Genomic DNA, 21,504 nt, shown 5'->3' with positions numbered 1-21,504 from the left:
GATAAAATATCTAATCAAATTAAAAATGATTGCTGGCTGGCTGCCTGACCACCACTGGAGGGCAGTCAACACTTAAATCCTGCATGTACCCTTCAGGCCGATCTCTCACAAAGCCAATAGCATTCATTTTTTAAAGGGTTCACCATATGCCCATTTTCCACAAGTTGATATGATTCTTTAGGGCCTTAATGAAAAGTCTGTAACATAGTTTGGTTAAAATTTCTGAGTGGTAGTGTAAAAAAACAGCTTTTTTTTTTTTTACCCAGTCAAAAAAGGTTCTTTTCAGAACAAGCTGCTTTGTAGCATTTTCCTTTAAATGATAATGAGCTCTGCTGAGCCCGCCCCTCTCTTCCAGCCTGCTCTCTGAGGTACTGTTTACTTTAGCCACATTCATTGTGAAACCTGCTAATCAGCACATTATAAGTAAAGGCGATTTGCAAAGATTAATTAAAAAACCTTATACTCACTTCTTCTGTAAGTGAAGCTGGACCACAAATGATTCAGGTGAACATAGACACATTTAGGTAGATCAGGGGAGCATTCCCTTCAGAAACAAATGTAAGTGTATGACTGGTGTGTTCATTATTACATCCAGCAACACATCACCTATAGCTTAGGTGATATATTTGTCTATATCTGCTCCGGCGGTGAAACAATGGTGAACTGAAGACAGCTCACTCAGGACGGGTCTAAGGTAATACACCAGTGTAGTCTGTGCTGGAACGCTACTGTCAATCAAACTATCATGGGAGGGGCCTGTCTGTGTGATGAGACCAAGACGGTCTAAATTTGAGAAATGGGTACATAACATTAAATACATTTAGCAGACTTGCAGTGCATTCAGGCAACATTTTTTACCTAACGTGTTCCCTGGGAATCGAACCCACAACCTTTTGCACTGCTAACACAATGCTCTACCACTTGGTACACCAAAAAATAAATAAATAAAAAAATAAAAAGAACTGGGTGGATTTTTATCATTATGGGGTGTTTGAGTACACACGTTGCCAACACACCACACATATATATATATTATATATATATATAATTGTTTTTTTTGAAGATTAATAATTTCTTAAGAAACAACTAAAATTAAATTAAAAAGAAAATACCGAGGACAATACTAATTGTGGATGGTAGGCGCTTGTGTTTTTTCCCAGACAATTTTTAAGGCAAAGATTAATTTAAATCATTAAAAGATTTGAAGCATGTTTAATCTTTAACTGGTCAAAACACTGTTTATCTGAAATCACACTATATAAAAACAATATGAACTAAATATCAATTTAAAGATTCAGCATGAATAAAGAAATAAAACAAAAGAGGGTGCCCTTCAGTTTGGAGATACCCCTCCTGGTAATTAAAAAAAGGTGCCAGCCCCTCCCCCTGCAATGCTTTGCAAACAAAGGTTGTGAAAATGATCCATTACCCAACTGCCCCTTTGCCAGCTCTCACCCCCCCAATTTCATGTCTTGTCATCATCACACCAACTCAGACATGTGGCCCACCTCCCAGGGCCTGCCCATGTACCCCCCGCCAGGATCCAGCACAAAGACAGGGCCCCTCTCTCTGTCTGCTATCCACCCAATCTCTTTAATTAAACAGATAAAACCCCTAATCCGCAATGGTGCAGTGAGCTCCACCCCATCAAGAATATATATATTTAAAGAGTCCATATAATGCAAATGTATGAAACCCCCAAAGTTGATGCCTAAAAAAAACACTACAGGAATCAAACGACCACAGGTGAAGAATCAAGGTCTTGTGAAGCGATATGCTAGATGTAAGAAAAATGCTAATATATAACACTTTTCACAATTGTCATACTCCTAAACCAGCCAATCAAATTAAATTATTTGGCCTCTTAAAACCAGTGTTATATAAGGCTCCTCAAGTTTATTCATGGTCATTAAAGGGATAGTTCTCCCAAAAATAACAATTCTGCCATCATTCACTCACACACGTCATTCCAAACCTGTAAAAGACTTGCTTTGCTCTTTGCACAAAGATTTTTTGAGAAACGTTGAGAACCGTTTTGACAGTTTTCATTCCCATTAACTTCAATTGTCTCTTGAACTGAAGCCATTTAGTTCAAAATATGTTAATATCTTCCAAATATCTTCTTTTGTGAAGAAGAAATTAAAGTCACACAGGTTCGAAAAGATGTGAGCGCTAGTAAATGACAATTTTCATATTTTGGTGCACTTTAAGGTCTGACATTAACCGAGCTACATCATGGCCGTCTCTATTAGTTTTAAAGACTCATATAACTTCCAACTGTGTCATAAAAGAGATCTGTTACAAGCCAATTACTCTTCTCGGTCTTTTGCACTACACAGATGTTTCCTTAAAACACCCACTAAAATCATATTTTGTTCATCACACCAACACTACTGTAGCTATTGTCGGCTGTTCTTTGAGGCCAAGAGCTTTTATTTCGGAAACGATCAGTGGTGCTCAGTTGGATGTGCCTTATTTGTTTAGTGGTGTTTAGTGACAGGAAGAACCACCATGTGGGGCAGGAATCTACCCCATTGTCTTCAGTCCAGCGCGTTACATGCTGGGAGGAAGGGGGAGGGCAGTGGTATTTGGGGTGGAGCCAAGTGAACACGACCCCCTCGCTCCCCAAAGACCTTTTCATGAGCAATGAGTCCACACATTCATATGAAACAGCTTGCCTTAAGCCATGCAAATCCAGCATGGCTTCTATTCAAAATGTATGACTCACACATTAACGAAACATTTACCAAGCTTTTGTGCATTTTTTTATTTTCCGTTTTATTTCTGTGGTTTTCATCCAATTTACACCTGTTGTCCCTTCCCCACCCAAATACAGGCTTTTAAATAAACCCATTAGATCACCGAATAAGCAGAATCCACGTTCTCTAGTCTACTACATGTCTAGAGATTCAGGAGACATTGGTTGCAATGTGCAACATTTTCTTGGTGGAAAAATAAATCACTGCATGGAAGCAGTAATAGATTGTTAAAAAAAATTGAAGCAATGAAAAACTAATTCTACATTGTATAAAAAAACGTAGTGGTACAAAATAAAAATACACAGTCTAAAAATTAACAAACTAATGATTACATATTGCACACACAGAGGCTTCAACAAGAGAATGGCTTGAAATATCAAACAGTGCGTGTCTGTTACAGTGAACATAGTTCTCTACCTACACAAAATATGGGACTTCAACACAAAAAAAGCCAAAAAACAAATTAAATAAAGAAAACATTTGAATGTTCTGACCAATCAAGAAGAAATGGAAAATGAAAAGACGAGCCCTGCGGAATCAGCAAGTAAATGGCAATATACTGAGGTAGTTTAAAGTTCAAGACTAAAGGGAGAAAGATTTTGATTCAAAGTCCAGTAAAGTGGTTGAAAAAGCTCTTCATTCAGCAGGACATAAAGCAGACACTTTGGTCTTAAGGCCAGTCATCATATATAATTCATATGTAGTCTAAGAACCTTCTGAACAACAAAAAAAGGACAAAAACAAAAGGAAAGAAAATGTAGCATGTTTGGTTAATCTTCTCTTTAGTTTACAATAATAATAATAATAAAATATTTTGGACCCAATATTAAAGTCTAGACATCTGGACTAAAATGTTGACACGACTACAGCTGAAGCACATTGTAACAGCAGATCCATTTTTCTAACCCCAGCAGTGAGGTTAAACTAGTTATTAGCATGACCTTCGAGGTAAATGGGAATGAAAGCGTGACAGTGAGGTAATCTTTGCCAGCAGCCACGTCTGAAGGGAAGAGGTATCGCAGAATGAAGTCGTCTTCATAGCATACAGCAGAACACGGTTCTGGCGATCATGGCTCTTTTTCCCTGGGAGGAGGAACTAGTAAAGCATGGGTTCCTTCAGCAGGGAAAAGATAGTACTTCATACAAACATCAGCTGGTTCAATGGTATGTTGTGTGTTAGTATTAAAGAGAGCTGTACATCCCTGAAAAGTGGCAGGTCACTGTAAACAAGACCAGAAGGGAGACAGGATTCTTGGTCGTAAAGCCATCAATTCATATAAAAAGGCAGCAGCATCAAAGGACCGTAAATCCAGTGTGAAAGTTCAAGGACTCGTTTGAAAATGCTGGTGGGATGGAATGTGGACCTCCACAATTCTCTTCTTAAGGTTGTGTGCTTTAGAAAGGATCCCCAAGTCACAAGTCTTTTGTTGAGGTCGACACAGAACCAGAGTCTAGCTTATCTGTTGAGGCACTGGAAGAAGGCCCTCACTTGGCTAAAACAAATCTTAAAAAATAGATATCCTCAGTTCATAAAATGCCCAAAAGTTGTCAAGTTAATACAGCGGCAGCCCCAGGTTGAGTTTGTCCTCCCTGTCCTAGCGTCACCTGTCGAAGCAGCCAGCTGTGAATGAGTGGTGGGAACTCAAGTAGCCACTCCCGTAAGTCAGACCGAGGCAGTGGCGCTCGGGCACCACGCTCACCTGCATGGAGATGGGACCCTGGAGGGGCAAGCCTCGTAGCCCCGACGCCAAGCTTGGGAAAGATGCGAATGAGCTGGCCGGAACTGAGGCCGAAAGCAGACCGGCCTGGTGGGGCTGCAGATATTCCCGAGAGCCCACCGGTCCCAGGACCTGGCAGTCAGCCAGCATGTGCAGCTGGGATAATGCCGGCGAATGCTGGGGGAGCTGCGGGTATCTGCTGGCCTGGAGGAGCAGTTGCTGGGAGCTGGAGATGGGCTGCCTCTGCAGAGCCGGGGTGGCGGGGCTGTGGGGGATGAGAGCTTGCGGCTGGAGGCTCTGACTGGAGGAAGGGGAAGATTTGGATTTGTTGGCCTCCTTTACATCGTTGTCGTGAGCCCTGAAAAAATAAACACAAGAGCAGGGTGAGGTGAAGCACGTGGGGGTTTACTTCAGGGCACATCACGTCGTATGAATGCGAGCGTATACTGCGGTTTGCCCTTACAGTAACATGAGCTGGATGCACTGCGTCAGATGATCCCAGGAGTAGCCCGTGAGCAGGTGGAGGACGGTGGTCCAGCTGGGGGAGATCTGCAGGCAGATTCTGGACGCAGCTATGCAGGCAGCTGCCACCTGAGAAGGCCTGAAGCTCAGGAAAGCATGATCTACAACAAAGACGCATTGAAACATGTTATGTTATATCCTCAGTGATTTTACCACAGTTAAGAGACTGTTAGGCATGAAACATTTATACAGTGGCTGCATCATCAGTATGCTTAATACGGCATCAATAACTGACATATAAACCAAATATAAAGTAATAGTAATGTATTTATTAAGCATATAAATAAAACAATAAAAAAAAAAAAATACATTCTTGAAATAAACAATTCCTGCAATTTGTCCAATTAAACAAAAACTGACACTTTGATTTTATATATTAATAATTATGTTAATGTCACAGCATGGAGATTTGAATTTTTTTTCATCACCTTGCAACGAAACCTCCAGGAAGTAGTGCGTGTATTTGTCCATGAAGGCTTTGGTCTTGGACATGGAGGAGAGGGGCCAGCCGTTGTGCAGGTCCCCCTCCTGGACAGCAGCGTGGAGGTAGTAGTCAATGAAATGGGCCGGTGTGGGCATGCACAGGTTCCATCCGAACGTCTCCAGCAGCAGCAGCTCCATCTTGATGAGGTCACGTTTGTTGAGGGTGAGGTTCAGACTGCACATGAAGCCCAGAGTGTTCAGCTGCTCCAGTTTGGGCACACGGTCCTCTTTCTCCTCAAACTTACCTGTGCAAAAACAAACAAAAGTATCGGAGGTTAAGTTTGACGTTAAATACTTTGTTTCAATTACAATGTTCAAAAAATGAATGCATGGATTTTCCTGCTGGTATTCCAGACATCACATCAGAGATATCTTGATGCAGATTCATGACGTGCAATAGATGAAAGTAAGGACCTTTTATAGCCTTGTTTAAGAATCTGCCGTTATCAGATATGACTAAGATCTAAGACATTCTTGATCTAAGAACCATCCATCGCTGTGCTCCATTCACATACTTGGGTTTCTTTAAAAGGATTTGCATTGACATCATTAAGGTGAGGCATTTTGTGAATTCCTGGAATGAGAGAGCACAGCTGCCTCACAGTGAATTAGCCCTTCTCTGCAGAATTCCTTTGTTCTCTTCGTGCTAGGTGTTAATATCCTTTCCCCAAAATCCAAGGCTCTGTGGTATTGCTTCCCCTGCGGTCTTGTGCTCCAACAATAAGGGCCCCAAGAGTAGCCCATGACCTCTGACTTCTGCAGCTCATGCCTGAGCGCTCACAGACCCCTTCAGATCGCTGGCTGGCGTGGAGGAGAAACAGTCCAAACAGACAAGAGACACCAAAGTCACACCTTCATTCCTCTAGACTTCCAAAAACTCTTTACTCTTAAAGGAAACGCAAGCACTATGAGGTCTTTATGTCATGACACTGAGTATCATATACTTGCATATGTGCATTTTTAACCCACGAGTCCTTTGTTCATGTATCGGGTTGCACTGTTTGAACTCGATGTGTTTTTGTGTGCCGCCAACAAAGACAAAGCATAGAAAACGTGTTGCCTATTTATTGTCTTTCACATCATCACATTTAATTCAAGCTCAAATACAATTTCTTTTGTCACATTACTGTAGACTCCGCAGACGAACAGGGAACACTGGTGGACATTCACGGTCAAAAACACTCAGCTGACAAAAAAGCCACTGCACAGTGTTTTTTCTTAATTATCCGGGGTGTACAAATTCTTTTCATAAGCATCAAACCACAGGGAGCATCTGTGACACTAATCTGAATACCAGGAACCCTGCTGAGTGTTTCAGTTCAAACATGCCCCTCTAGGGTTCTCATCCTTCTGAGGAGAGGGCTGGCCTGCATTCGACATGCTACTCTACACCGTTTGGTTAAAAAGGAGCGCGCCGCAGCCCCATTAGCTATAGAACAGATATACAATTTCAACAGGGCTTCTTGCTGAAAATGAGAGAGTAACAAAGGATTCGGGTTTCATCTCATTTTCGTTATCCCTTGAAATGCAGAAAACATTCTGCTAATAATAGAAATCAGATCTGATGAAGAAAAACCAGTTTGACGACATGCATCGTGCATTCAATTGGTTACCATAAAAAAAACCATCACCCCAGCTCAGGACAGGAAATGAGCCTGATATCTCATCCTCTCCTCCTCCAACAGTTTTCAGCTAAAAGAATGAGAGCGGGTGGGTGTTGGGGGCTAATTGCACTGATAACATCAACCTCAAGTGTTTTCGTCCACGCATATCCTCAAGCTGCAAATGGCCATCATTCATCCCTGGACGGTTTCACCTGAAAGCCTTTTATTCATTTCCTCCGTTTCAGAATAGTAATGTTTTCACTCAGCTAGTTTTTAAAAGTTGAAATCTGGGCACGGCACAAATTATGCTGATTCAGCCTTCGAGATGACCATCCTGTGTTAATACACAGTTCAATATGGTCTGGCTTTAAATTACACCAGCGTAAAAAAAGCTTTAACTAGGGGCGCTCCGATCAGGATTGTTGAGGCCGATCACAGAAAGCGGTATCGGCTGATCCGATCACTGATACCGATCTTTTTAAAGCCTACTTTTTATCATGTATTATAGTGATGATCCAATCAAGATTTTTAGACATTTATTCAGGGCCTGAATTTCATTTTTGGAAATTAATTCCTCTCTTAGGTGACTTTTTTTTTTTATTTGAGGGGGGTATTTTTTTTAGACATTTTTCAAAAAAATATATATATCTCACCTAAATGATTGATCATGCACTGTATTTTAGTTTTTACAATTGTATAATTGTTGCACAGTAGCTTACACAGCGCAAGCATGATTTTGTGAGCTGTATGTGAGGTTCACACATATTCTGAGTGTGTAAAACACAGACTATAATTATTCGCATTTTTGGTGCAATTACTACATTTTGTAAATGCAAGTTCATACTTACCGCAAACAATGTTCTGTTACGTTAATTCACAAAAATTTGATTCTGTGCGGAAACGATCTCTTCGCTGCTGCAGCATTTAAGACCTCCCCTGGTAAAAGAGGGCTAAAATGAATATTAAGATGGGATTTTTTTAATAATATGAAATCACAAACCAGGCTGTTTTATGCAAACATAGCAGCTCCCTACCATTGGTCATAATAAGTCTTGGTCTGAATGGAAACTTTCCAATGCTCTTAGCTTTAGGCTGAGTTCAGCCCTGCCCCACACACATTGACTGCAGGCGACTTAGAGAAACCCAACAATGGCCACAGCCGCCTGAATCAATGATTTAGGGAAAGGGAGGGATATTTTAACAAGGATCATGAGCGAAGCCATTATTCATTCAGTCAAAAGCAACTAATTAATCCCCGAACACTGCCAATTGCCAGCCAACGCAAAACAACCCTCCCCCAATCAAGAGGCGGCCATAATGAGGGTCAGAAGAATGAGAGATGCCATTTAAAGACAACCTTTTGATTATTCGGGTAAGTATTGTACAAATGCAGATGCCGAAAGCACTCTGAATTAATTGTCATTTTGGTCGCTCCAGATTTTAATCTGTTAAAAACACCACCACATGGCAACACAACTACCCCCCCCCCCGCTATCTTATCTCTCTTGCTTTGTTTGTGTGCGAGCAGACGTGTCACCACTGATAACATGTCCTGCCACATTACACAGCACTGATATATTATGAGTCAGGCTTCCTTGTCTCCTGCACTACAAATCTCCTGGAGACATCAGGGCGACACTTCTGCATCACTGCAAGATTGTCTCTCTCCTTCTGCTGCACTATGCGATCTGTGTGCAATCCACCTAAAACTGACAGTTAGACTTGCAACATGCCGGAACAGCTGGAACCTGCTCTGCAATGCCAAACTCGTATTTGTGCACTGGATAGGCTGTCTTGGAGACTGACTCCGGGCCTCTTCTGCACACAGCACAATACAAGAGCCAGCCAGCACAGAGAATCAGACACGCTCGCTCGGTTCAATAAGAGCACTTGAAGAAATTTCATCAGTTCAAATATACTTCATGGAACCTGCATTGAGTTTACTGCCTGATCAGGTACAGGTAAAAGGAATCAAGCATCACAGTCACATAAAAACAGCAAATGAAGAGCAATTAAATTCATCTTACTGGCCAGGAGGAGGCAGGAGAGGGCGATGACATACAGCTGCCGCACCGCTACATCATAGTGGTCCATAAAGAGGTCGAGCAGGTAGACGGCCAGGTGACGTGCCGTGGGGCACAGCTGGTACCGGTTACTGAGAACAGCGAGCAGGTCGGCAAAGTACCGCCGCATCCCAATCTGTGGAGACTGGGCCTGGTACGTTGGCAACTTCAGCTCCTATGGAGAAAAGGATGGTATTCTTTTTTTTTTTTTGCAAGAGGAGTATATATAATATTTGGTCAATGGTACATTACAAAAAATATCATGGGTGTTCAACAAATTTTTATACAAAAGTATTCGAAACAACTGTTTTTAACACTGATGATATAAGAAAAGTCCCGAGCATTAAATCAGCGTATTAGTATGATTTCTGGAGAATCATGTGACACTGAAGGATATGTGCTGGCTGCTGGAAATTCAGCTTTGCCATCACAGAAACAAATTCTGTTTTAAATTCTATTCACATAGAAAACTGAACATTACTTGTATTTGAAATTATATTTCAAATATTTTATCACAATATGTTAGGGCTTTCATATTTTTGACCAAATAAATCCAACCTTGATGTTAATAAGAGAGAACAGTAGTTTTTGTGCGAGACATTAAAATTATTGTTTTATTCTTTAATATCACCATATATAATCTATATATATTAAAAGTATACAATCTGTGAAAGATAGTAGTAAATAAAATAATGTCAAATTAAAGATAAATGTATGAACCATGAGCATAAGTGTTGTATTCTGCATTCAAATTCAACTGATTCAATTTGTGAAAGCTTAACAATTTTTCATGAATGAGGCCAAGTAAATTAATTTCCTTTTGTCAGCACTCTTCGTAACCAATTAAACCAGAGCCAATTTCAAAATTTAGTCCAACACTAACTGCGCAGAAATTACAGTGCAAACCAGTCACGCTTAATAAGCAGCTTAATGGTCGAACCTTTTCCAGACATGAGTCCTACAGGAAGAGTGTGCTGCTTTATAGTGGCTGTTGAGGAGAGTGCTGGTTCCTTTACAGGCCTAGCCATCGTGTCTCGCAGCCATCTGTCCCCTGTGGGGTGAGGGGCTGGGATTTGACCCTCTCAAGGAGCCCTTTTGTGGGTCCTGCCCGCAATTTAGGCAACCCTACAGCTGCTGCCGTATTTAAACGGCTGATCAGTTTGTTAACTGCGTATCTTGATGCAAACCTTTTTCAAGAGAATGCGATTTTTCAACACATCTGTGGCAATGGTAAAGCTAGAGGAAATAAAACCAGCTAAGCAGCAACCCTTTTGTGGGTTTAGATTTTTGTGGGTTTCACACATGGGAAAATCGGAATTGGCACTTGAACATCACACAAAAAAAATGAGGAAATAGACTTGCTTGAATATTGTCATTTGGCTTGTTTAAGGCAAACAAAGAGTATGAGCCATATTAAAAGCACGACTGCTAATTAACCTCCTCAAAGATTTCAATTAATTGCAAAGACCCTTAGGTTTGGGTATTGACGTAATAGAAGTCGGCCAACCTCTCACACAAAACAAACTAAACTATAGCCTCTCTGTTTAAAGATTTACATCGGCTAAACATTTCTGCACAACATTAACTGAATATTTCTTGTGAACTGAGAGACTGTTCTGTCTACAAGTCCACCAACAACAAACACCCGGTCGCCACAAACATCTGAACCACTCTGCATCTGCATTGCATTAGACCTCCTACATATCGCTACATTCCGCATAGTACAACTCTGACTAACCAGGTATTGAAGAGAATAACTTGCCAAAAAAAAAAAAAAAAACGTTCAAGCCCGCCACATTCAGTCACATGCATCATTTTGCCACTCCTTGACATGTGCTCAATAAACCCAGCAGGATTGTTCGGCCCGTTAATCTCAAGCTAACAGACAAACTCAAGTACAAACACACACACACACAAACAGAGCAGTTCACTTTCCAAACCGGATGTGAGCACACCTCGCAATAAACATGGACAATAAAGAGACAACAGAGTGCACTAAATAAATGCACTAAAACCTCACTGTCTGATGAGTGCAATTCACTCAGAAGTGAGGAAACAAAAGTTCACAGGGTTTAGCAAGACACTTCCTAGTGTTCCAACACAAAAGTGGGTCCACTTTCAAGAACAAATTTACCAATAATGAAACAGCAGTACATTGTACATTGGTACATTGTAAACTAAACGCATGATGTACCATGGAAGACCTTAATGCAGTGGTCTCAAACTCAATTCCTGGAGGGCCACAGCTCTGCCGAGTTTAGCTCCAACCAGCTCCAAATCACACCTGCTTGGAAGTTTCTAGTAATCCTGAAGACCTTGATTAGCTGGATCAGGTGTATCTGATTAGGGTTGGAGCAAAACTGTGCAGAGCTGTGGCCCTCCAGGAATTGAGTTTGAGACCAATGCCTTAATGGCTTTGCAAAGGGTCCTGGGTATTCCTTGTTGTACATGATGTTCAGTACGACTCTTGTGAGGGAATTAAGCTTACAATATGAATGCAGACAATACTAGACGTTGGCCAGGAACCTTCAGAAAGCCACAATGAGAGGATGCTTTCTGAGGGCTATGAGACATTTCACACTTCCCCATCAAAGCTTGGGCAAGCCAAAAACCAAACCTGGTTCAGTGTGTGGCAATCGAGCCGTTGGAGGCCTGGATGTTGGAGCCGTTGGAGACCTGGAAAATTGCACTGTGATAACCTGTGATGAATGCAAAGCAGTTTATTACCACTCACCTTAATTCGCAGAGCCTGGTGGATGTCCGCTGCAAGCTGGCTTTTCCACCACTGGCCCTCCGATTCCATCTTTCCCATCCAGAGAGGGCCCCAATCCTTCAACACAAACAGGAGTGTGTGAGGGAAAGAAGCAATTCTTGTTCAGTTTTAAGCACTTCTGCCACACAACTTCTATTTCAGGTTTGTTTGCGAGAAAATGTCACAGTGCTTCAAGGGAACTTGAGGCATAAGATAAGTGGGCGCCTGTTTGAAACTCTTTTCTAAATTTACTGATCTTGAAGTCGTCCAGCAAAGTTCAAGCAGTTCCTCCCCCGCTGGACTACAACAGACGCTTCGACGAAAATCACGCCTTTATGTCTTATTTGTGTAAGTCTTAACCAATTAACTAAGCACAATAGTCTAGCTTTATTTCTAAATAGATAAATAAATCGGTCCGAAATGAAAGTGACCGGTGCAGCACATATAGCCCTGCGGCACGCCACGAGACTCTTATTACAGCGATATCAAGTATACATGAGAGTTGTGAACAAATTAAGCGTAGAGTTTCGGTTTAAAAACTCGCTAATCGACCACGACTATCCAAACTAAAACTGAGGCTGAAAATGCAACATTATAACGGCCTTTATTAAAAGAACTGCGCGTCTTACCACTGAGACAACGGCGCTCCAGACCCCTTTGTTTCAAAACTGCCGCATACTGGAGTTATATCCTTCAACTACGCGCGTGCACTTTTCGAAACAAATCCCATATCAAGGGAAATTCTTCCCGTGTATAACAAACTCGGTTCAATGTGCAGTTGGGTGTTTTTTTTTTAATCAAAACACCGCCGCGTGTATATCCAAATGAACCCCTTCTGACTTTTTTAGCCGTCCCGTGTAGTGCGCTCCCCCACGGCCTGAGAGCAGCTCTGAATGATGTGTGCGGAGCTGTAAGGTCTCTCTGCACGGGGAGGAGTCCGCGCGCGGACATTAACATGTTAACATGAGCGTGGCTTCAAACAATCCGTCAACGTGTTGCAAACACTGATAAATGAACTGAATGCTCTGAAATGTGCATGCAAGTAAGTTTTATTAGAAAACAATCATCTAAATCAACAGGTAAAATGTGGTGATTATGGTTTGGTGAGATTACGTAAATTAGAACAGCGAGGAACAACATTTTAAATAATTTTTGTTTCATAACTGAATCTAAAATGTAAAGAATAAATAACAAAAAAATTAAATAATTTGCGTGAGTAATCATATAAATCTGCTCAATAATCCTTTTTTAAATAATAACGCATTTCGATTGAAACTGGTGTTGATAAAATTAATTTATTAAAATGAAGAGTGATTGTCACTATAGTGCTGTCTGAATGGGTCCCACGCAATACCAATGTTAAGAAATGTAAAACGAAATCCTAGTTTTGTGAAATAAAGTGACCAATTTTAATTTATGGTATTTTCTGCCTGTATTTGGCCAGCAGGTGGACCCTGCGCGCATAAGCACTGTAGATACTGCTTAACTCACCCCCCGGTTTCACAGCCTGGTCCCAGACTAAAATGCATTGTCTGGGCTTTTTTACCATTAAATAAACTTTCAATGATGCCATTGTTTTGTCTCAAGATTCACACGAGTAATTTTCTAAGGCATGTTTATAAAAGATACTTAAATGTCCTAATTGCCTAATCCTGGCTTAACCTAAACTCAGTCTGTGAAACCAGGCCTAATTGGAATACAATTGTAGTATAAGGTGAAGTTGATGCATAATCTAATAAATAGTAACCTACTATCTATATAGAATACATCAATGCCTGATCAATGTAGATCAAATGATCTTTAGTTTCTTAAAGCATATGTTGAAGTTAAAAAATCTAGTCGTTTTATAAGCAGCAGTTTAGCTAAGCTATATTTAAAGTACTACAGTATGTGGCCAAACTGATTATTAATGCCATTCTTAGAGTGTCATGCAAAATAATAAATACAAATGTGGCACAAAGATTTGTATACTTTATAAGAGGATGCCATTTGATATTTACTGTATGCAATAGTGAAATTTGGTTTACTATGGAACATTTTTGTGAGAGATGTACTTAACCCCTTCACAACCATCAAACCAAGACACTTACTGTATGTTGCTTTATTTTAAGGCTTTGGAGAAGTGTCTACTTAACGCATAAATGTAAAAATAAATTAGATATATGGAAATCTTTACCGTTATTATGTATTATGGCTATTGTTTCCATGTTTCAAGAGACTGTAACCATGTTTTCATAGAGAAATGCTAGTATGGAAGTTATGTTATGTACTCCATGTAATGCTACACACTTCTCACAACTTAACACCACAGTGTTGCTGGTCCCCTCAGGTTTGATGTATGTGTTACTATGTGGATAAGAAACTTTTTGAGCACCGCTGGTGTGAAATGAAGGAGTCTTATATCCTTGCTGGTCATTATATCATGTCATTAAACCACCAGGCACAGCCAAGACCAAGTGGATCAAATAGCTGTCATGGCCTGCATGGCCACGTCATGGCCAATTCAGTGAAACTCCCAGAGTTGGTTGGCAGCGCACAACAAACACTTGAGAGGAAGTGCACATCTGCTTTCGAACAACTGTGTGCTTTCGAACAACAGTGCTTCCTCTCATAGTTAAGTTGCCAGTTAACTTCACTTTCACATCAAAATTAACTTCACACAAACAAAGTTCAGATCAATATTCAATTAATTTAGATAAAGTGATACCTCTAATGCCTACATTAAAAAAGGACCAATTTACACCATCAAATTATAACCTCATAACCAGCATGACCATTCTACTTGCAGTGGCTGTTTAAAGGCCCAATACTTACCAAAGCGTATCCAGAAGTCTTCAGTCCTATCTCCCTGATGATAGTGTTATGGGGCCTGGGGAACTATATTTAGATTAGATTCCAAAGGGAAAGCTCCAGCACAGCCAGACCAGCACCTGCTGTCAAAGCTGACTGCCACTGCCTTAGCTACTACTGGGCCTGGACCACATATAATGAAGAAGCAGTCAAGCTGGACATCACTGGGCTTAGTGTATAACATTTATTTTCTGAACCATAAACGTTTCTGCAATTCCAATATAGGTCTGACCTGCACATCCACCCAACACTAGTGTGTAAAATGTCCAGTATTACTGCAACAGAAAGTTTCAAGCACCACAGGAGGACAATTTTGAAAGTGACATTTTAAAGAGAAATGTCTAAATCATCTGCATCTATCAAAGAAAAAACAGTCTGCCTGTCCAACAAACAGATGAAGGGGAAAGTGACCTAGAGCAGACTGATGATATCACTGATGACTCAGTAAGTTCATACTACACTGCTCTATGTTCTCTGAGTGAGTAGAGTGAAGCTTTAGGGGACAGAACACACACCGTCTCTACAGAGCATCCTTCTGAAGGTGGCACATTTGAGTTATTGGATTGTGCTACCACTATAAAAATCATCACTTCAAGATCCTTGATCACAGACGCTACACTACCACAAGACTACAAAACACAAGAAGAAAATGGTACAGAAGTGCTTCCTGATGTGTCCCAATGTGAACAGGATAAAGGCAAAAGGCGGATAATTCAGAAAAGCTTAATTTATCAAGAAAAGATTCATAGGTTAAACCAAGGTATTATTTTGGAGGCAGCAGGGCTGTATTTCATACTAACATTAGAACTGCTGAGAAGCACAGCTCCCCAGAATCCACTATTTTGATAACACCTAAGAGAAATCAATACAGCAAGTGTAGGGAACAGGAGCATGGTAGCACAGAGCCAAAAGAGGACCACGCAACACAAAGGCAAAGACCCAGGGCTGAATGTAGGCTTGAGAGAGGCGGGCATATTCTGGGTCATAAGGAAAAGGAGGGAGAGGGCCAGGGTAGCTGGGTGAGTTGAAGAAAGGAGCAGGTTTAGCTGTCAGTCAGGTCTACGAATGGAAAAGCATCTGCAATCTGCATCTCAACACTCACAGTCAGCAAGCGGGAGTCAAGACTCCCACTGCACTGTTATTCGGAGTGTATCCCTGCAACCAGGCACCAACACTAGCTACAGAGACTCGCTGATACTCAGACATTGGAAAAGCAGAGCCGGCAAGGCATCTGGAAGATCACTTTCCTACACCTTGTATAGCAGCACTTAGCAACCCTGCCACCCTACAGGTAATAGCAGAGGATCAACCAGCAGGGGAACAAAGGTTGCTGAAGCTTTGTTAACCTGAACCAGGTAAGAGCTTCCTGTTCTGGAACTGACTACAAGCATGTTTTCAGCTGTAGGTCCTTAAGTCAGCCCTCTGCTGATGAAAACCACAGCAATTGGACAGATGATGCTCTCTCTTTTAAAATGAATATGTATTCAAACACTCAAAACACATCTGCTTGCTCAGAATCCAGTAGCTGTGAATCTGTTGATGTGGCATTGGAATCCACTGATGAACTAAACCGAGGCTTAAAGACTGTGCCCAAAAGACAAATCCAACTGAGGAGACAGGACACAACAGAGGCACATGCCAGAGGGAGCAGCAATCAAAGTCTTCAGGTTTCAAACACACCTGTGCGTGCTCGGGACATATTTCAGCGTCAGCATAGCACCCCTGCAGCTTTTAACCAGGAGTGCCATGTGGCTGATCAAAGTCTAACCGAAAGCAAAGACTTCAGAAGTCATTTTCCCTGGATGAAACCTCCAGCAAAACCCAGATGGCTTCCTGCATCATAACAAATGTCTTAACTAAAAAAATGCAACATGAACAGAATCTTCAAACCTTGCATGTTTCTGCATCTATTACCACTGATAAATGCATGTATTTGTCTGCCAAAGATGTATTCTTTAAAACTACCTAACTAAATCAAAGTGCTACTCTTCAGAGGGAGGCCCAGAGAGAGAGCAGCCCTGTTCAAAAGCATTGCAGTGTTAACTCTAAAACACATCCCAAGCTGCTGATCAAACATGGCTTCAATCTTCTTTTAAGTGCAATTGGCAGGTCTGAAGTTCAAGACAATGGAACTGAAATAACGGACCCTTCAGAGAACGAGAAAGCAGAGAAGTTAAGTCCGAGAGAGGACATGTTGCGGCTGCCTAACCTGAGCCCTGGTGTGAAGCTATCCTGTGACACAGCAAAGGGCAGAGCATGGAATTCGAGTGTAGAAACAAATGTAGCCATCAGCACACACGCTGAAAAATACCATACAGGGCAAGAAATCCATACACAACACAATATGACCTTAACCAATGTGCTGGAAAAGCAGGAGCAACAGGCTGGCATTACTGAAAGTACACTCAGTCCTACTAATATTGCATGCCTAATCTCTGATTTGGAAGTAAATGTAGTGGATAATATAATGCCTCAAGCTGATGAGAGCAGTGTTTGAAACTAACAAGAGAGTGACAGAGAGGAAGTCAAGTCACCAGGACAGTCTGCAATCCTAGGTAGCCAAGGCAAATTGAAAGCCACGGGCCCTGTGCATGTAGTAAGAGACATGAGAACCCTAGTGAAAAACACATACAACATGTCTTTCAAGGGCACAGGGGAATCAGCCCATGGAATAGATGGGAGTGCTCCTTTGTTTCAGCCATCAATGCACAATCTATGCAACAACATGGGTGAAGGAAAGGGAAAAGGATACAGACAAGAGGAAAAACCCTGGTACAGAAAGTCACTTCACTTCTTTCACTGGAGAAAACGAGAGATCACTCCGGACCAAGAGGATGCTTGACTAAGGTAATGCCTCCAATAGAATCAAATGCTAAAAGGCATTCCGTTGGATCTACAAAGGTCAGCCAAATTAGTGTAACCAAGGAAAACAGTTGTGCCTTGTCAAAGCCCTCAGAGACAAGCCAAGTTGCCGTTCTAGTCAGTGATACAAACTTGAAATCAACTAACAGGACAGACCTGGCACTGCAAGCTAAAGAGCAGGCCTCTCCTGAAACCCCTACAAAAGGAGACTTGAACAAGGCAGAGCATGAGATGACCATCAACTCTGACAAAGATATACTTTTCCCAGTTGCACTGCAATATTGTCCACCCACAGCAAGTTCTGAGCAACGGATCATGGCAAGATAATCAGTGATGGCCTACAGAGCCCATGTCTTCCTCCCAGGTCACAGGGTTCAGTGGGGCCTCTGTCTGCTTGGGTGCTCCTAACGGATGCTTCAACACCAATGGTTCCCTCATATTATTACAAACCCAATCCACTGGGTTACCAGACGATTTTTCCCCATATTGGAGCCGTTCATGGATATGTTCAAGGGCCTGTCTTGTTTCAAACACCTTTTTACAACCAACTTTCTGCATCAAACAGTCATAGCCCCCCCCTACTGAGATCCCTCAGATCCCTCTAAAGATGGAAAAATGCTAGTCCATCCAACAGATGGCTCAACCAGTCAAGCTCAGAACGGGGAAGCAGGGCTGAAAATGTCTTCCCCAGAAAGCCAACACAACACAATCTTTGTTGCTCCCATGAATGCAGAGGCCAGGCTTGGGGGTACAGGTGTGCTGTATCCAGAAACAGGAGGAAGTGTAGCAGCAGGACAAAAACCCAGCCAGATGTTACTAGACCCGGAAACTGGCTGCTATTTCTATGTGGACATGCCTCAGCTGCCACAGCGCAAGATGCTGTTTGACCCAGAAACTTGCCAGTATGTTGAGGTCCTACTGCCACAGCAGACACTCCCCAGAGCTGTTTTCCCCAAACCCTGTACCATACTCTTTGTCTCTGTTGTATCTGTTGAAATGTTGTAATATGCATTGCATATTACATTCACACATTCAGGCTACATAAACAAAGCAGGGGCTCTAAAGGGAGAGGGGCTCAGATAACCTCTGGGACGGACAACTGAGACTCACCAAGAGACCTGAGTGTCTTGAGTTTGTTTAGAAAGTATGACAGAGGTCAAGATTTTGTTACTGTGAATTGTATATATATTTACAAAATGGCAGTTTGAGCAAAACCATGACTCTGTTTCGTGTCTACGGTGGCTTAGTTAAGCACATCCTGACAACACTATTTTTTCATATTTTTCATTGTATAATGAAACAGAATTTCAGTGTCTTAAATGACATTTTTACTTCTAAAATGTGGTAGCACTTTATTTTAAGGACCAATTCTCGCTAATAACGACAAACACATTTTAGATCCCTTAATCCTACCCATACTTGAACTGAACAACTGTCTGACTGACTATTAATAAACGGCACAATTTGCCAAAGTCATAGTTAATGGCCAGTTAATAATGGAAACTGTACCTTGAAATAAAATGTGACCAAAAATTCTAATTTGAACTGGTTTCAAAAAGAATTTACCCCAAAAGAGTATTATTTGTTCTCCTACTGACACCTGACGCTTGTTTATGAGAGACCTTTGCTTTGAAGCCACTGTTTCACTATACGTGTTTATTGCAACATTATTGTTTGTTGTTAAAAATGTCATGAGGAATGACTTGGTAATTCTTCACAATAAAGTTCAGGCGGTTAAAATTAGTTAACACGTTAAAACATTATTCAAATTTAAAATAACGGTGTTCTCCTTTAAAATATTTTGTCCTGTAATGGCAAAGCTGAAATTTCAGCAGCCATTACTCCAGTGTCACGTGAGCCTTCAGAAATCATTGATAATAATAATTTCCTGTTGTTTTTGGGGTGTAGGGATGTAGAATATAGTCATGCAGAATATGTGCTTTATAAGTACTAATAAACAGCCAATATGTTAATAACATGCATGCTAATAAGCAACTAGTTAATAGTGAGAATCGGTCCCTAAACTAAAGTGTTACCAAATGTCGTTTAAAATACAAAATTCATTCATGGCATGACTTTGACTTGGATAGAGCATATCTGCAGTTACAACAGGGTTTCTGAACTCTTAACTGACACCCTGTGGAGAAAGCTGGAAAAAAATATGCTAATACAAATAGGTCCAACAAGCTTGTTACCAAACAAGGTGCAGAACATCCCTCCGAGGATAGGGTCAGGTAAGGAGGCAAACAGCAGTGAACTTCCCAATAGTTCCCAATAAAAGCATTATGCCTGCTCCATACTGTATCACCCTCCTACTTCCCACCTTTATGAGAAATCAAGACACCAGAGAAGCCACTGCTTGTCGTTCAACACAAAACAAACTCACAAAATCAACATCAGTCATTACCAGCTCCCTCTACCTCACCTTGGTGATGCTAAGCACCCGTATGTTAGGACTGGAAGAGGTCGATCCATTTCCTGTGCCCAGCAGCCCCGCTATGATACAGCACACTCCCTCTGTAAAGATCCCCCCGAAAGAAAATTTCCACTTGGTTTTAGTTTTTCATAACTTTCCCCTCCCTCTCTGACATAAAGAATAATAAAATACATTTCTTGTTTTAACACTAAGCTGTGTTGAGTTTGTTGATGGGTGCTGTGTAGTTAGTTGTGACATGATAACAAAACCGTCTGAGCTGTGATGAGGTGCTCCAACTCAATATCAGACTGAAATGAGCAGAGATATTGTTAAAAGCAATCTGCAGTCACAGCGCTGAGATCCTTCGAAACGAATATGCAGAGCTGTAGGTGCTACACACAGCAAGGAATACCACAGTCTTTAAAAGTGCGCTAAGAAATGGTGTTGAAATTGGATCAAAAAACACTTGATTCATAGCATGTTTGTGTATTTGAGATCCTTTTGGGTAGGGGCGTGTTTGTTTCGGTGATTTCAGATACCAACAGTTTTTCTCAGAAATCCCCAACTGCACCTTAACTGTTTACTCTGGTTAATTGCTCTGTTGTTAGCATGTTCTCTAAATAACAGTTTACATGTAAACACAGATGGTCATGTGTTGATGCAATCACCTGTGTGACGTCACAACATCAGCTGTTGCTGACACTTAGTTTTAACCCTGTAAAGCCTTCAGTGTCACATTTGCTAAGGCCTCTATTATAACATGGGGAAAACTCTGAAAAACCTGTTGTGCACCTGTGTGTTGTCTGATTTTAACCCTTCAGGTTGTGGTCCTTTCCTGTTGATAGCATGAACAGGAGGAGGTGGAGCTCCGGAGAGACGAGCACAATCGACTCAACAACACCAGCTAGAGTGGCACTAAACATTCCTAGCACTCCTGCTACCGTCACTGTGGGTAAACCCCACTGACCTGTACCACACACAAAATCATGAACATGATCTGATTTGGAAAGACTTCAGCCATTAACCCACCAATATCCTTCCCTCTAATCATACTTCTAATCATTTTACTGTGGGGGAAAAAATAGAAGCTGTTAGAAATTATATTTTTGTGATACAGGAAGCAAGCAAGGTTCTTACAAGGATAAGGGAAACGAAACCATGGTGCCTGGGTCATAATATCGCCCCGGGCATCAGTGCGAGCCTTGTAACCGTAATGATTTGGGTTGTTTGGAAGCACATCCGTCAGGGTGAGAATATAGCAAACCAGCCACACCACCATAATTGCCATGATGATCTACTGGAATCACGATTATCAATTGTAAGGCAGCCTTTTTGTTTGGAGTAGTTTGGGAAAGGACAGGCCCAGTCCCTTAGATACTGAGCAAACAAAACAATGAGGAAGATACACCTGGAACAACAAAACACACAGATGTATTAAAGCAAAAACATCTATAGATGTAAAGGAAATGCATTTT

The 21,504-nt window shown here is 41.4% G+C and overlaps 2 protein-coding genes across 3 annotated transcripts in view; both read right to left on the bottom strand.

Annotated features, from left to right (window-relative positions):
- Positions 1 to 2,748: 2,748 nt before the first annotated feature.
- On the bottom strand, positions 2,749 to 12,834 carry ccnjl (cyclin J-like). Of its 2 annotated transcripts, XM_052537895.1 has the most exons (6): positions 12,531 to 12,834; positions 11,884 to 11,979; positions 9,114 to 9,324; positions 5,428 to 5,727; positions 4,941 to 5,100; positions 2,749 to 4,835 (listed from the first exon to the last, which is right to left on the bottom strand). In XM_052537895.1, the coding sequence occupies exons 2-6, from the start codon at positions 11,959 to 11,961 to the stop codon at positions 4,361 to 4,363; spliced, it is 1,224 nt and encodes a 407-aa protein (XP_052393855.1). In that variant the 5' UTR covers positions 11,962 to 11,979; positions 12,531 to 12,834; the 3' UTR covers positions 2,749 to 4,360. The 2 variants fall into 2 exon arrangements, with proteins under 2 accessions (XP_052393855.1, XP_052393856.1); XM_052537896.1 differs by lacking the exons at positions 11,884 to 11,979; positions 12,531 to 12,834 and adding an exon at positions 11,344 to 11,423.
- Positions 12,835 to 15,793: 2,959 nt separating this feature from the next.
- The window catches only part of slc23a1 (solute carrier family 23 member 1), a 12,774-nt gene continuing 7,063 nt past the window's right edge, over positions 15,794 to 21,504 (bottom strand). Inside the window, 7 exon segments of the mRNA XM_052537989.1 lie at positions 15,794 to 15,810; positions 19,809 to 19,864; positions 19,866 to 19,936; positions 20,039 to 20,145; positions 20,866 to 20,916; positions 20,919 to 20,996; positions 21,167 to 21,323. Coding sequence (XP_052393949.1) covers positions 15,794 to 15,810; positions 19,809 to 19,864; positions 19,866 to 19,936; positions 20,039 to 20,145; positions 20,866 to 20,916; positions 20,919 to 20,996; positions 21,167 to 21,323 — 537 coding nt within the window.

Source organism: Carassius gibelio, chromosome A21, assembly GCF_023724105.1.
Source record: "Carassius gibelio isolate Cgi1373 ecotype wild population from Czech Republic chromosome A21, carGib1.2-hapl.c, whole genome shotgun sequence".
NCBI classification, from domain to species: Eukaryota; Metazoa; Chordata; class Actinopteri; order Cypriniformes; family Cyprinidae; genus Carassius; species Carassius gibelio.
This window is presented reverse-complemented; position numbering and strand designations above follow the sequence as displayed.

Coding starts and splice junctions, on each gene's coding strand:
- ccnjl (XM_052537895.1), bottom strand. CDS start 11,961: ATGGGAAAGATGGAATCGGAGGGCCAGTGGTGGAAAAGCCAGCTTGCA. Junction 5,728..9,113: donor CTCCTGCCTCCTCCTGGCCA/GTAAGATGAATT, acceptor GTTTTTGCACAG/GTAAGTTTGAGGAGAAAGAG. Junction 4,836..4,940: donor TGCATCCAGCTCATGTTACT/GTAAGGGCAAAC, acceptor TTATTTTTTCAG/GGCTCACGACAACGATGTAA.